This window comes from Onychostruthus taczanowskii, unplaced genomic scaffold (assembly GCF_017590055.1).
Source record: "Onychostruthus taczanowskii isolate IOZ18803 unplaced genomic scaffold, ASM1759005v1 scaffold7, whole genome shotgun sequence".
NCBI lineage: Eukaryota > Metazoa > Chordata > Aves > Passeriformes > Passeridae > Onychostruthus > Onychostruthus taczanowskii.
This window is the reverse complement of record NW_024504786.1, coordinates 17,480,387-17,496,310: the sequence shown is the minus strand read 5'-3', so window position 1 is coordinate 17,496,310 and position 15,924 is coordinate 17,480,387. Positions and strand designations below refer to the sequence as shown.

At 35.0% G+C, this 15,924-nt stretch overlaps 1 protein-coding gene across 5 annotated transcripts in view; it reads right to left on the bottom strand.

Moving 5' to 3' along the window:
* Positions 1 to 417: 417 nt before the first annotated feature.
* AGL (amylo-alpha-1, 6-glucosidase, 4-alpha-glucanotransferase) overlaps positions 418 to 15,924 on the bottom strand; it is a 35,548-nt gene continuing 20,041 nt past the window's right edge. For all 5 annotated transcript variants that reach the window (XM_041421417.1, XM_041421418.1, XM_041421415.1 and 2 more), the window contains exons 22-34: positions 15,660 to 15,796; positions 14,029 to 14,162; positions 12,814 to 12,989; positions 11,047 to 11,149; positions 9,593 to 9,818; positions 9,071 to 9,182; positions 8,564 to 8,699; positions 7,295 to 7,407; positions 6,367 to 6,578; positions 5,726 to 5,823; positions 5,074 to 5,161; positions 4,851 to 4,984; positions 418 to 3,486 (exon numbers count right to left, since the gene is read on the bottom strand). In XM_041421417.1, coding sequence (XP_041277351.1) covers positions 3,369 to 3,486; positions 4,851 to 4,984; positions 5,074 to 5,161; positions 5,726 to 5,823; positions 6,367 to 6,578; positions 7,295 to 7,407; positions 8,564 to 8,699; positions 9,071 to 9,182; positions 9,593 to 9,818; positions 11,047 to 11,149; positions 12,814 to 12,989; positions 14,029 to 14,162; positions 15,660 to 15,796 — 1,787 coding nt within the window. In that variant the 3' untranslated portion in view covers positions 418 to 3,368. The remainder of the gene's footprint in view (positions 3,487 to 4,850; positions 4,985 to 5,073; positions 5,162 to 5,725; positions 5,824 to 6,366; positions 6,579 to 7,294; positions 7,408 to 8,563; positions 8,700 to 9,070; positions 9,183 to 9,592; positions 9,819 to 11,046; positions 11,150 to 12,813; positions 12,990 to 14,028; positions 14,163 to 15,659; positions 15,797 to 15,924) is intronic.

Here is a 15,924-nt window from a genome sequence, read left to right as displayed (position 1 = left end):
TGATTTTACAAAGTAGAGCTGAAAAGTGAAAATGCCTTCTCCATAGAGCTAGGAATTTTACTCCAAAAGTTAATCACTGTTTCACTTGGGTACCTGTAAATCAGTTAATCAAGACTGTTGTCCTGCTGGAGTCGCAATACTATAACTTAAATTATATAAACATTCATAGCAGAAGGTCTGCTAACACAAAACCACTCAAACTCAGCTAGGGCAGCTGACATTGACACCAACATAAAAATCTTTTTTAATGCTTTTTTTCCTAATAAGCTGCTGTTATTGTAATAAGTGTTGTTAGCACTTTTTAACATTTAACCTGAGGCGTTAACGATCTCTCCCTTGTGCATAAAATTGCAAGAAGTGAACAAGCAACATCAGCTGCAAAGTTTGACTTTTTTAAAAAACACGATCACAAGAAACTCTGAATTAAAGAATTTTATTTTGTGCATTTCAGAAATTAATGGCATTTTTTAAAATCAGTTGTTGCTGTGATAGACAGACATGTAAAGCTCATGTTTCCATTTTACATTACAACATGCAGTGTGAGAATGATACATTAGTTTACTTGAATTCTCAAGTTAATAATCTTTGAATAAATCAAGAGCTATTAACTGTGTGAACATCGGTAACAGTTAAATTATTTCACTTGGGAGGAAAACAAATTCTTAGTGTAACAGATCAAGAAGCACCAACTGGAACACAATGGATGCACAGTTGTTACTAAGTTATTTAGTTTATTTCTATTTTACCAATTATAAGTTTGCATTACTAGAAGTTTACACTAGTGAGTGTAAAATATAAATGATAATGATACAGCTCAGGATCAGTCAATATAGAGTCAGCTATTTTGAGGGGATAATGACTTGATCTATATGAATATCAGCTCATTTTATTTTAGAGTTAACATTGTTTTCTTCCCTCTTCATTTTCAAACTGTTTGGCTTGACAAAGTGTTGAGTAGCTTTTTGAGAAAAAAAAAAAAAAAAAGAATAACCCCAAAACCAATAAACCACCCCCCCACCGAAAGTTAATAACCTTAAATCTTACTTTTGTTGCTACTTAACAGCAAAGTCAACCAATACATATTTTTTCCCTATTTAAAATATTTGTCACTAAAACTATGCTCAACTAATCAGTGCCGAAGCAACATTATAAACGGGCATGTTTAGAAGTTTCATAACATATATATTTTTGTGTACACAGTGGTGATTTATTTTTAAAATTTTACTATTAAATTAGAAAAAACCCTAGCAGTGACAAATATGCAGTCTCTATCAGCAGTGCAGGTTGCAAAACTGGAAAGCTATCTGTACATAGTATAGGAAGGTTTTGATGAAAAATTTCTCATGTTTTTTCCCCCAACACTTAAAGAGTGTTATTGCCAATGAATATAATTTTGACACCTGGTGGAAATCCTCAACAGTTATAGCTCTTAAGCTTCACTTCCAATTTTAAAATGTTTTCATGAACTAGGAAGGAATTTTTTTCTGCCACTTTGTTCCTGCTTTCTAAGCCACAGGAGCCATAAAACATACCTTGAAATAATACAGAAGAAATAAGTATCCAGGAAAACAGTAAAGCTAGTGAAACAGTAGGACAAACCTCAATATAATTATCAAGAATTTTGGAAAGTTCAGTGCAGTATGAAAAATACTTTCTATGCCTCTTGCACATTAAAAAAATAATCTGTAGCTGACATTTCCGTAACATTTTTGATCAAATGACATTTCTTATGCATTGTGTTAAGAAAATAAAAAATTCCCAACCCATGTACTGCAGTTCAAAGTTCAGGTATAATATAGACGCTACCCATTCCTAACTTCTAAGGACTGAACACTTGAGCAAGGGAGTTAAAATCCTTATTAACCTTTCAAACAAATAGTATATGAGTATAGCCACTTCCTACAATTCATCTCTTGAACCGGTTAACTTGCCCTTACAGTATCTACCTGAAATACATTTCCCTGAACAAGACAGCATGTGCACTGTACTTTAGACAGAATACAGAAACTTTAAAATACAGACATGATAAAATCTTGATCTGTGTTTTAGTGCATTATAATTACATCCTGTATTTATTTTTTCAGCATATGTTGTCTAACATTCAGAAATAGTGCTTTTGCCTTTCTGCCTTGTGATGTGGGAAGTGTTGTCAGCCTTACTCTCTGCCTCTTTATTGCACTAAGATGAAAAAAGTGTATGAAGATTTTGAGAACTACCAACTGCTCTCCTCTCAGTTTGTGACCCCTGAATTTAATAAGGACATGCAGACAACCAAATATGAAAAAACACATTTTGCATCATGTTCACTGGCTTGTTCCCAAAGGACACTACACAGCATGCTTATTGTTATTGGTACAATTTCACAAGGCCCAGAGCCTCATATTCTCCTCTCCGATACAGGCTTCTATGTCTTTCCATTGTGTTAAGTGTTTCCACCTGATAAAAAGAGCTAGGATTTTCCCAAGAAAGAAGGGCTCAGGTGACCCTCTCTCTTCAATAAATTAATTTAATAAGCAGTCAAGCACTTTGGCCTTCCCTAACACATTGGCCATGCATTGTATGCACACTTCTTTTGAACCACCTATGGTGAAAACCAGATAAAAATGAAAAAACAGGTTTGCTATATGGCTCATGGTGTTTAAATAAATCTAAAGACAGATTAACATAGGCTGTTACCTCATTATTGCTTGAGTTAACTCTCAAAGTAAAGTTTTCAAAATTTCCTTATATAGCTTCAAAAGTTGATTTATTACAGTATTCATACACTTTATTTCTGTGGCTGCTTAGTGGAGTGTTCAATTGAACACATACAGAAACATCCCCATTATACAGTTCAATGGAGAGATAACATATTATTCCTTCATTAATGCATGGTGCTAGAGCACAAAGCATACCAAACTTAGAAAGCTAGAGGTTAGTCTACTCCTCCTTAAGCATACATTTGCAAAAACATACATTTATTCTTTAAGAGACGAAGAAAAAAAAACATAAGAGCTGTGCTACTTATTTTTAGCTCAGGAAGGAGAAAAATTACTTTGTTACATTAAGATTTTGTTTTGAAAAGGCTAAAAAACCAAAGCTACTTAAAATTAAGTTTGTGCATATTCTTAAAATTGCTCCTTACTAAAAGTTTCTGCATCGAGTGTGCACTGCAGTTTTATTTTATTGTCATGCCCTGATTTTCAAAACACCTAAGCCCCACACAGTTATAGGGCACAGAAGTGCTGGCATTCAGCATCTCTGAAAGTCAGGACACAACTTAAGTGATTGTGCAAAACAGTTAATTTCCCTTGCAGTATAAGCAAAGTGTTCATTTATGCCCAATAGTAAGACCACTGAAGTTTCACCAAATCAATCAAAATAAACTTTTACAAGTCATAAAGGATTTCAAGGATAACACCAATTGACCAGGCCTGAGTTTCACAGCTAAAAGGACAATACTGCCCATTCTCATTGGTTAGTTCTGGAAGTCCTTTCCAGGATGATCTGGTAAAAGAAAACAGAAATGAGTACTGTTGTTAGATTATAGATTGAAAAAAAAGGAACATGGCATTTTAAAGCCTTTTGGAAGATAAACTCAGTAGGAAACAGATAAGCTTTACTAAAGGTCTGCTCTCCTACAAGCACAGTATATCCTTTAATAACTGAGATGTAATATTTTTTTCACCTGTGGTTGTTAATTGTAGTGGAAGTGTCTGTTCTTCAAAGCAGACTCTCTGCTACTAATAACAACTGAACTTACACATCTAGCGTGCTGCTCCTGTTTCTCATTCTGGTCTTCTTGCATTTAAAAGATGAGATAACAATGGTATTCAAACTATATTTTAAATTGATTATGGTGCTAAAAAGTGACAAGGGCTGGAAGGCAGCATGATTATATAAACCTTCTTTTCCTCCTTAGGAACAAAACCCCCCCCAACAAACCAGCACACTTACAAAAATACAATTAAAGCCTATTGCTACATTAATTATTCTGTACAGAAACAAAGTATCAAAACAGAGTATGAAATAATAAAGTACACTACTTTAATAAGACAGAAAAAGCAAAGAGTGTTACCAAACTGCAAGTTATTTCTGATACTACCAAACAAGAGACTCGGTCAAGACACTACATAAGGCAAAATGTTGCTTCACAAATCCTTTTTTCTTCCTTGTGTGGTCAGACAAACACTTTTGTCATGAGTCCTGAATTACTTTTTTGGGTACAAACATGTTTCATGTGCTGCAGAACAGTTTATATGAAAGAGATATCAAGGGCAAGGTGTTTTGTATAGTTTAGCTTGTCTCAAATCCTTACTAATTAAAATAGAGAGTAAAAGAGGAAAAACTGTGTGGGTTTGGTTTGAAAGAAGACTCAAAATGCAAGTTCCTCTCTCTCCTTAGAAAATCAAGGTTATTAGCATGACAGCTTCAGAATCTTGATTTTCTCACCTGGAACACAATAAATCTAACAATATTTTGCATCATTTTATCTGCTGCAATTGTAATCTGTAAACTACTTGCCCTTTAAGTACTATGTTTTACAAAATTTGTTTTTAAATACTTTGATTTTTTTAACAAACAACTCACTGACCTTTTTTTCTGAAACTGATTTCTTGTATGAAACAAGATGCTCATTTTTGTGTAAGATTTATTTCACCCAGTCTTTGCATGGGTATTAGGAATTCTGCAATCTGTGAAAGGCACTAGATCTCACCTGTATTTGAAATTGCACATATAGCAGCCAACTTCCTATCTAGAAAAGAGATCCCATTTATACAGTAGATCTGTACTCTTACATGCATTTGGATAGTGGTTACCACTAGCTTGGTATTTTGATTATTTTGTACCTGTGTTTTTTGTTACCTTACCTTTCAAGATGAACATAGTGGCGAGAAAGAACATTCTTAATCATAACTACAGTTTTTGCATATATCTCTGGACCAATCAACCTAGAGAAATACAGTTTGGCACGAAGAAAATATCCAATTGGCCACAGCCATTCCTAAACAAAGAATGAAAGAGATGATCATCAAAGCAGTTGGTTTGAAAAGATGACTACACTTTCTCTACATTGAAGAAAGTAGCTCTTACAGGTCCTTGGTGATAATTAAACCCTCTGGATACATTGTAGTTGTCATTGTCAAGAGCATTATCATAGACTCCACAGTACACCATATCACTGTAAGAAAAAAAAAAGTATTATGCAAACAAAGTCTTAATTAAAAATGACACACAGAAAATGCAAACAGAAATTAACAAAAAAACTTGTCATTTTTAATTACTGATGGTTAAGTTAGGGAGGTCTCCAATAGGTTCTGTACTTTACATGACAGTGAAATTCCAAATAAAGTTTACATTTGTAGGAAAATGGTCAACATCTTGAAAGGATTTAAGAGTCATAATTTTACCCTTTTACTTTTACTCAAACTGTAGTGCTGTACACTGTACCAAACACTATGTCCCAAGATGCAAATTCAACATTTTTGTTATGATACCAAATTTGACTTGCTTACTGTGAAGCATCCAAAACCACCCAGCCATTGCCTACATAAAGAAATCAATTACATGGACTTCTAGAACAGCAAAACAATTGTTCTGGAAGTACTTCCCGCAGCCTTATTGCACTGGTATAAATGAAGATTTCACACCATCACCACCACCCCTGCCCTACATCAAATAATTCCTACTGTCATATTTATTGTCTTTAGGAATTACCACTTGAGCTTATCTCTACTGTACTTACTCTGGGTCTAAGGTTTTCATGCCTAATGGACCAAGAAGCTTTTCCTCTGCTATCTGCAGAGCTTTCCAAGCTCTCTCAGGTGTAAACAACTCAGGGGCCTAATAAAATAATAAAGATTTAATGAATAGTGTCTGTGCATATACATACATAAGGCTGTGTATACAAATGCAGAAGATGACAAAAAGCCTGAATTTTGTATGACCGAATCAACTTCTGGAACTGGAAAGTCAGAGTAAGCAAGAAAACAGAAGGTATCCAGTGCTTTTTTCAATTTTGACTTTATTTTATATACCTTTGACAAATATCATTACTGAAGCTCTTTACAAATCCAATGAAGACAAAGACTCCTTCCTTTTTAGCCAATTTGATGGGAAAAGCAGCCTCCCAGACCTAGCCATGAAAGGTATTCTGGATACAGTGAACAGAGCAAATTGGCAAGTCCTCTCTTGATATATTTTTAGGATATATTCCAAGATTGATGAATATTAAAAGCATGGAAAAAAAGCTGCTTTCTAAAAGTTATTCCAAGCAATGCATGTTTCCTGATAGAATGCCATGCAGACAGACCTTAAAATGTTCTTTATAACTGAACTAAGATGGCATTTAAGTGCAAACCCCTCCTCCCACTGCCCCACACTTACCACAACCATTGCTATTGTAAAATTTGGCCTGAGCTGGTAATCACACCATGGACTCGAAGCTCCATAGCTGTCCTTATAAATTCCACGCTTGTGTACAAGATCTGGGCGTTTTTCATTAGGATCTGCTGGATTCTCAGAGACAAAGAACAGCTTTTCAAAGTGTCCTTGAATTTTCCTGTCCCACTCATCATATGTCATCATCTCCTCCTTTCCTGCAAGATATTATACACAGCTTTAATTTTCTGCAATCAGCCACAGTGACAACAGGAGAAGTATGCTTCTTGAATTGCTGACGCTTAATATAACAGGAGTAGACCAAGAGCACCTCTCTCAGTTTGTGATTCCCTACATTTAGGCCAATTGTACAGATCACAGGAGCAACAGCTCACTGAAATTTCTAGTGAGACTAGCGCAACACCAGTCTCCACAGGGTACATATTCACTTGGGCTGGCTGAGCTTAAAGTAACTTTGTGATTAGAAGAGTACTCCCTCTAAAAGATAAGGGATTTCCTATGATATTTATGTAAATATTCCCAGCAGAGGGTTTTCTGTGTTATGAATACTAGGAGGAGGGACAGAAAGAAAAAATAAAGTCTCCTGCACCATTTTACTCTGCATTCTTGTAATGAATAATGCAATCATCGTAATACACAGTAACCTTATCACTTATACCCATTCTGAGAAAAGGTATTCAGGCTCTGAAATTCCTTTGTAATCCACAGAATAAACTATGTGAAATATTGAGAAGACAATATAAACTTCTAATAAGTTTTTATACTAACAAAATTATTTTGATCATACAAGATACTTTCTCACGTTTTTGCCCTTTTACCCTGAACTTTCTCCTGAGGTTATATAGTCACTATTTCATTGTTTTAGTTACTCTTATAACCCAGTAATACAATTATGAGATGCGCCTGTTTTTACCGTGTCTTTTCACAGTGACTCCACGAAATGGAAATATGTTTTTCCCAGATAAATCCATCAACCAGCGAACAGCTGACTTGCACAGGCCAACCATTTCCACAGCAGAGCCATCTCTAAAATAATAATGATAAAAAACCTCATTATTCACTTTAAGAAGGCTATTAAAGTTCAGTGAGTAACTGAAAAATTTAGATTCATAAGGCTTTTATTTAGACAATTTCTTTTTTCTTATTTTCCTATTATTCCTCTATTTCTCAGTCAGGGAATGAACTTGATTGTAAACTGGCTAGCAAATACCTTTTTTTGTCCAACAGCCTTATTTAAAGCTAATTATCATACCCAACTAATTAGCACAAATGGAAGATAATTTTATACCAGTGATTAAGAACATGAAAAAAGGACCAACCCCAAATGTGGTCCTCTGATGTCAAAACTGTGTTCAATACAAAGCTTCTCAACTGCACGCACACTTCTGTAACTTAGGTAATAGTTTTGCCGTAAGACACTACTCAAGTCAAAAGTGAGGGATTAAAATTAGAACCAAATACATTTCTTGGACTTGCTTCTTTTGTCAGGTAATATTCATGTAATCAATATATGCAAATATTTCAGATTTACTGTCTACTTGATGGAATTTTCTCTCTCATATCACCAACTCAGCCTCTTTAGGAAAATAGCTCAATTGCTCTAGGTTCCCACTTAAAATGTTTGACTTGTCAAGCAAGATGACATTTCCTCAATTCTGACCCATGAATGGCAATTAATTTGAAACTGTACTGAATTCAAGCAAGGATGCCTGCAGCAGTTTGCTAGCACATAATAAAGAGCTTATTTCAAAATGCTTAATCTCAACTCAAAAAATGTAGATGTTGTAAATATTTTTGAACTCAAACTTAGAAGTATTCAAACAACACAATTATCAATATATAACTCTTATGAGAAGTTTGAATACCAAAGTGCTGCTAGTACAGCAAGTATACAGTATTTCCTAAATTACATTTTACTACCTGAATTCAGAAGTCAACTCTTGGCATGAAGCTAAGACTGTGACAGAAGCCACGGGCTTCACCTGCCTAAGAACACAGCTTTTGACTTCAAATCAGCATGAATAAAAAAAAAAAATCCATAAACATTTTAGTAAGTAGAAACATTTAGAACATTTGAGAGATAACTGCTCAGATGTGTCAACAGAACTCATAGTGGTTCTGCAGAAGAATATAAGTTAAACAAAGAATTAAAAAACCCCTGCCTCAAGCCTGGCTTTCATACCTTGGAGTAGCTGGAATTCCTGTGTTGCGAGCTCTGTCGCTCTCTCCCATTTTATCCATCCAAGTGCCACAATTGAAGCGGTTCCCTCCAAAGACAAAGCCAGTGTCAGGGTCAATGCCTGCAGTTACATTAAAACCTGGCAAGAAAGATTATCAGGTGTTAAGTTCATTTTTTAGGCAAAACAAAATCCCAATTATCCACACCCCCAACCCAAATTTCCTAATAAACAACAAGACCTTGCAACAAGAGACTTGAGGTAGGTTTCTGAAGGCAACTGTACTTTAAGTGAAATTTTAAAGGTAACTTGCACCATAACATATGACCAGTTACTATTATTTAGGCACTTCAAAAATATTTTATATATATATATAAAGTAATACAGTTTTAGTTGCAATAAATATATATTTTAAAAATATGCTCAAGAGAAAGAGGAAATAATAGGAAAAGGAAATACAAAATATACTCATCAACTTCTGTTTTGCACAGCAAGTATTTTGTGTATGTTACCTTCATCTCTCATCTTTTGGTCAATCTGAGGACCAGCATTCCTTTCTCGGAAATTTATGCCTTCCATATGTCGTTGCATTGCTTCCTGTATTACTTCATAAAGTGGCTGATCCTAGTTTCATTACATGTTTGGATGACATGTGAAAGGCAAGATGAAAAATGAATATGAAGCATTTCTTAAACCTCTAGTTTACATGATATTCCAAAACAATTCCCACACCATCAAACATTTTCAAGTCGCATCCTTGGCAATGGCAATACCATTGTACACAACTTTTCACATCAACATTTTTGCAAGACAAAAAACAACAAAAAATTTAGAAGCTGATGGAACTTTTTTCCTCCTTGCACTTGGTCTAATTAGGTGATGCAAGAAGTGCCTAAAATGTGGAATTCTTGTGCTGTAATCAAATTTTACCATAAAAAACATATAGCAACAGATGCTGGCAGCTAGAAAATAGTTACATCTTTTCATTAAAACTTTATAGTTTTGTTAAATAGCTCAATTAGAAGAATTTTTACCACAGTGCCTGCAGGCTGAGGAGAAGAGTCATCTCTTGGGTACATCCTAGAAACAGGACACCTGAGAATGTCTAATCCATTGGGAACAATTTTACAGTACTCCTGGATACACTGAAGCCACCACCACACAGCATCACGACAGTTGTATCTGGCATGTGTCCCCCCACCGAGCAGATTGGGAATGAGACCATGTCTTAAAGTCCCACCATATGCTAAAATGATGTTTCTAGAACAAAAGAAAATCACAGTCTTGACTAAGTTGCCTTCCAGGCTGTTGTCAGACCAAGTATCAAGTACAAAGCATACAGGGTTACAATAATAGCAAGAAGACAGACAGCATTTTAAAGACCGATTCCAAAAGTTTGCTGTTGAAAGCTACAAATTACTCAATTTAGCATGAACTTCTTTTACAATAAAAAACCACCCATTCCCTAACAAATTCCTCAACATGAATACATTTAAATCAGTTTGTACAAAACATACATCATCTATTCATAAGGAAAAGATAATTTGCTTTTTAATAGGTAGTGATATAGATCCTAAATCCAAATCCCACTGAGGTCACAGGGAAGGTTTTTATTGACCTTGTATATGATTACCCTGGTATCCATTCTGATGGGTGGGGTGGAATGGGGACGGAGGGCAGGAGTAGATGGGAAATTCCTATTAAAATACAGAGAGGTGACAGCAGCTGAGTTTATGAGAAGTTTCATTTGAGAACCGTTGCGCATACCTTGCAGAAAACATGGATTCCAACTAGCTTTAAAAGGCAAAATAAACATCCTAGTTGACTGCAGATCTCTCTGCATAAGAAAGCTAACAGCTGGCCAAATGTACAGCAGCATAAATACATGCTGATTTACACCAATTTTTATGTTTCTATTGTGTGCCAAACTCCATTCAAATCAATATTAATCAAAATATCAAATTCATCTGGCTTATGTATGGCTCATTTGTCAGGTTAAATATTTATAGCTACCAGATTGCAACAACGCACATTTATCTGATTTTTAGTATCAACAGACAAATACTAGCAGTTACAAAAAAATCAGGACAGACCTGCATTCACGCCTTTCTGTTTAGAACAGTATTCTCTTTTGCTACTTCAAGTTTTTACGTAAACAATTCTGAAATTATTGCTCAGCAACAATGATGCAAGTACTAGTGAAACAATCACTTTGTTCAAGGACAAACAGCAGCATTGCTGGGGTTAAAACTACCTTATCTCTGCAGAACATCAGTTTTGTATCAGTGCTAAGAAGGTAAAAGACTATTTGAGTAGTATTTTTAATCCCACTTAGAGGGAGCTCCCAAATATGCCTTGTGCCATTAAAGTTTTATAACTGCACATCAACTGTTTCAAATATCTTGTGCATCAGCTCAGGTTTTGAGAGCATTGCTTTTTTTCTAACTGCCTACAAAGCCAACAAGAACCAAGGCTAGGCCAGTCTTACCGTGCTTCTAGATAGCGCCCAGTAACTAACAGTAGACCTCTTAGTGCAATAAAAGTATCCCTTCCCCATGACCGAAAAATTCCAGAAGAAAAGTGAGGCAAACCTGAAAAGAAATGTCATTATTCATCTAATTAATAGATATAGCAGAAATCTCCAAGCACACATATATAAAAAAACCAAAAGTAAAAAAAAAAAATTTAAAAAAATCCTCATTTATAGCTTTTTCCTAGATTAAGATATTTCAAATAAATAATCTCCTAGACCGAGTTCTTGACAGAATTAAATACACCCTATTCTAGAATAAGGTGTTCTAGAATTTCAAGATCACACAAAAGCATTTCTTACACCACTAACAGTGGCATTTTGATTTTTATTTAATCACCTTTTGGCAACTTAATTAAAAGAAACAAAAAGAAAACTAATCAAAAAAATCAGAACTATGATTGGAACACTTTGTTGGAAAGAGTTTATGCGTGAGAGTTGTGGCATCTCAGCAGCATAAAGGGGATGAGAATGTTCTCAGACACTGTGAAAGACATCCTGCTTCTCTCTTCCAGCAGCTTAGAGATCTACATTTTACTGCAGAAATTATAACATGTAGCTTTAGGAATGAGTCTAACTGATAAGGCATAATAATTGCAACAGTAACATCCATACTTGTTTTTCTGCCATTTGTTTTCTTTTATGATCAATTAAGCAGAAATTCCACATGGTAAAGCTTCAAACCAGAAGTCTCTTGTGCATGCTTGGTCACTTTAACAAAGTATTTGCTAATTCTCAAATAAGGCCTCCACATCTCTGCAAATTTATAGTATATGGCAGCAGCACTCGAGAATGACAATCTGTGTACATTTAAAAAATCTCAGGCACAACTATGAGTGAGTATGTGAAAGGAATATTTAAAACCAAACCCTTCAGTATAATTAATCTTTATGACCAGTTTAAGGAAACACTGTGCCTCTGTGCTTCTAGGTAACACTAAAGCAGGCAGATGGAATGTTATTAAAATCCAGAAACTAAAAAGCTACACAAGAGTGATGGCAAAAAGAAGAAAAGCACCGTACTGAGAGAGATGCCGCTGCATCTGTGGTTGCTTAAAAGTTTCCATGGCTTCAGAAAAGGAATGAGCCAACTCAGAACCAAAATAAACTCATTCTAAGCCACAGAAGATAATACTTTGGACATAGGCAAATGCCCATAGGAAGACTGCCAGATGCTGGCAGAACATTTGGAGGTATAAATACTACTTGCTGACTGCTTTTATGCTCTTTCCTTTTTGGAGACAGTTTTAGATTAGGAGTTCTTCTAATGCTAATGGTTCTTTCTGAGAACTTGTAAACCATAAATTCACTCTTGTCTCTCCATTACAATTCACTTTTAAAATTCACCTTTATAAAAAATAGACTAAAACCCCTTATGATAAGCATACTCATCTGAAGCAAGTCCCCTGGAAAGGAAAACAACTTATTTTTTGATCTGTCTATATGGTAACAACAAATATAGCAAGAAGAGTCTCTAAAAAAAGCAGTCACATATAAAGCTCTCCCTCCAAATATCCATGACTACTACTAGAGAAAACTCCCATACTTTCAACATGAGAAAACCTTTACCTTAAACACAAGGCAAAAGTGAGTGAAATTGCTACATTTTATACACAGTTTCTGACATATGGCTCTCAAACATGATGCAGAAGACTTTAATACAGTTACTAAAAGCAATTTAACTGTTTTGGAAGACTTTTTTTTTTTAAAGGTTGTTCTCACTTACCAGCTGCCAAGGAAACACAACATTGTTCTTTCTGATTTGTAATCTCATTCAGCCTATAGGGAACATCATGTAAGGAAGGAGACAGATCTGGCAGACAAGAATATTTTCCTATCCCACACAACTGGATTGAACCCAAGGAAAGGTGTTTAACAAATGTTGATCCATTCTGCACAAAGCTGTAATTCAACAGAATTAAATTGAAATAACTTTGCATTCAACAATAGCAGTCTATAAAATGTACCCTTTTTCATTTACAGAAGGCTATGACAAGCATTACACGTAAGAAATAGAAAAAACTAGCAATGAATTAATACCAGTATTTTGCATTAACTGATTTTTTATCTAAGACTTAATTTGTAAATCACTCATTTTCCTAAAATGGGTACCCAATGTTGAGTCAAAACAAAATTTATCCAGCCTAGTCAGTACTTTTAAAGATCATATTTTTACAATATATATACTTTTACATATGCTTATACATATTTTTACATATATATACAAAAACTGCAAATCAAAAAAATCTAAGGCATTCCCTGAAATAGCTGATCTCCATTCCTCACTAGTTCATCTCCAAGCATTTTTTCATAAAATATATTACATTCCATGATTTCACAGCCATACCAAATTCTATTCCCGTTTTAAAATCCCTGTTTTTACAAAACAGTATCAAACAGTATCAACTTGTTCAGCATATTCATAGGTAGAATGAAGCCTCCATGAAATGAGTCTCTCTTCCCTTTGCAAGAAAAAAAAGCAGCAGACTCTGAAGATTAAACAGTTATTTCAAAAAGTAAGCAGAGTGCTCAGATAATGGGGAGTAATAATGGAGAGCTGTTGAAGAAAGCATCAGCATCAAATACAATCTGGAATTTTCTTAGTTACCTTAGTTAAGGAATCATTGCATTGGTACTAAAATTATAGCAAAAAAAAAAAAAGCTTTCAAGGCCTGGCAAAAAAGATGCTGGCTTAGGGTTTCCTCCTCCTACTGAGCAATCCCAACAGTAGTTATAAATTGAAACCATGGATAGATGTCTGAACTCTCAGTCTTCCAATCCACCACTGTTAGAAGATGGATTTGATAATTCTCTACCAATTTTACCCTTCTACATTAGAGGACTATGAAAATATTCCAATTACATTCTTCAGCAGATAAAATTTAAAAGGTTATAACGAATCCAGATGCCTTTATAGCTCTGATAAAAAGGCCAAGCATACCTCGACATCTGATGCCATGCCACATCCAGGAGCGTTGTGTATGCTCCCACTAATATGGCGTCAAAGTAACATGGGATGAGGTAACGTGGAATTCTCTTCAGGTAGACAAACATGGCCTTCAACCATTTACCAACCTATTAAAATGCAATAGAATTAGAACTTGATCCATCAAAGTTCAAATGCCAGTGCCTTCAGGATGCATATTGTTACAGTTTTTGTACATGTATTACACCCCAGTTATGCTGTGCCCTACTGCTACAAACTTTCTTAATGTCTTTTAGCTGAAGAGTAGTAGAGAAAAATGTGTATTGCATCTATACTGAATGGGCCAAAAAGTACAGAAGTATAGAATGTGAAGTACAGAAGTAGACTAAATATTTTGCTAGTCTTATAGCCAAAAAATGGACTATCATGAAGTTGTTACTAAAATAAAGTAGCAAAGAAAAAGGCATCACTATAATCCAAGATGGGAAGAAGTTTTGCATTGCCACAAAGATAACACTCAGGAGATGAATCTGAAGACCAGGAATAAAAAGCTAGCAGAGCTAAATTATGTAGAGCCACTAGTGAATATGACTGCAGGTCTGTGTCTTGGACTCAGGATTCTAGATCTTCACCTCCTCGTATCACTGCAAAACATTTGACATCTGGGAAGTATTTTTATTTCTTTCTAGTCCTCACAAATAACATTATGACAACTTTCTAGTATGTCACTGAAGATTTAAGCTTTGCAGATAAAGAATGCACCTTTCAAAATATCACATAAGACTATACTAAAAGCAAAACTGTCAAGTTTAGTTTCACATGACTTAAGTCTTTGAAACAAAATGAGACATTACAAATTAAGAACTCAAAAATACACAGGAAAAAAGAAATAGTCTTTGAAGAACAGTAGATGTGGCAAGTATCAGACTAACTTGTTTTCTACAAAAGCTCTGTTTCTCAGGTCAAATTTAGCATTCACTTCAGTACATTAGACTGTTTTATCTATTCTTCTGCTTTGTATTACTAGACTTGACTTCAGGAGTAAAATGAAAAATGTTAAAGCCTTTATTATTGTATTTGTTAGGTAAATTACAAAAATCAGGTCTTGTGAAATAAATAAAGCAGCTTCCCTGTAGGAAAATGAACTATGACAAAGAAAAGGACTGCACTGTAATGCAGCTATAAAGCAACCTTGAATCTCAGAAATTCCTGTCTTAGTGCTTGGCTGACTGTAACTGTCATACTCATGTATGCAGCAGTATTTAGGCATTCTCTTGAAAGTACTTTCCTAAAACAAACAAACAAAAAAATCAACCGAAGAAACACCCCAAAACCTAGAAAAAAAAAATCAGTAATTTCATTTTTTATTTGAGGAGATGTAAAACAGGGAGGGACCCCTGCAAGCCTTCATGCAAGAGCTAACAATACCTTCATGCCCCACATATTTTTCGTTCCCCTTTTGCAGTCTATTCTTAAATAGGATTGAGGGGAGGGAAGAAAAACATATTAATGGTTTCATCTACTAAAGGAAATTGCCTGGGCAGGAAAGATGTTCTAGACAGTCTGAATAAAAAAATTAGTAATTGGAAATGAAATTAACTAGCAAGTTAAAACCCTGAAGTTACCAAATAAGTATTTTTACTCACTTCTGCACAGGCTCCAGCACGTGAAATCAGACGATTACTGACATAATCAATCATCCAGTCTCCAGATCTTAAATTATCACAAAATGGATGACCCAAATCATTCTTTGGTCTAATGTCTGCCATCACTGACATTAACCCTGAAGATACAAACCCAACTCTGTATTAAAAGACACACCATTATCACAAACAGCAGTTACAATGCAGGAGCAAAAGGTACATAGCAACAGATGCTTTAAATGGATTGCTTCTCTCATCTGCATAACAA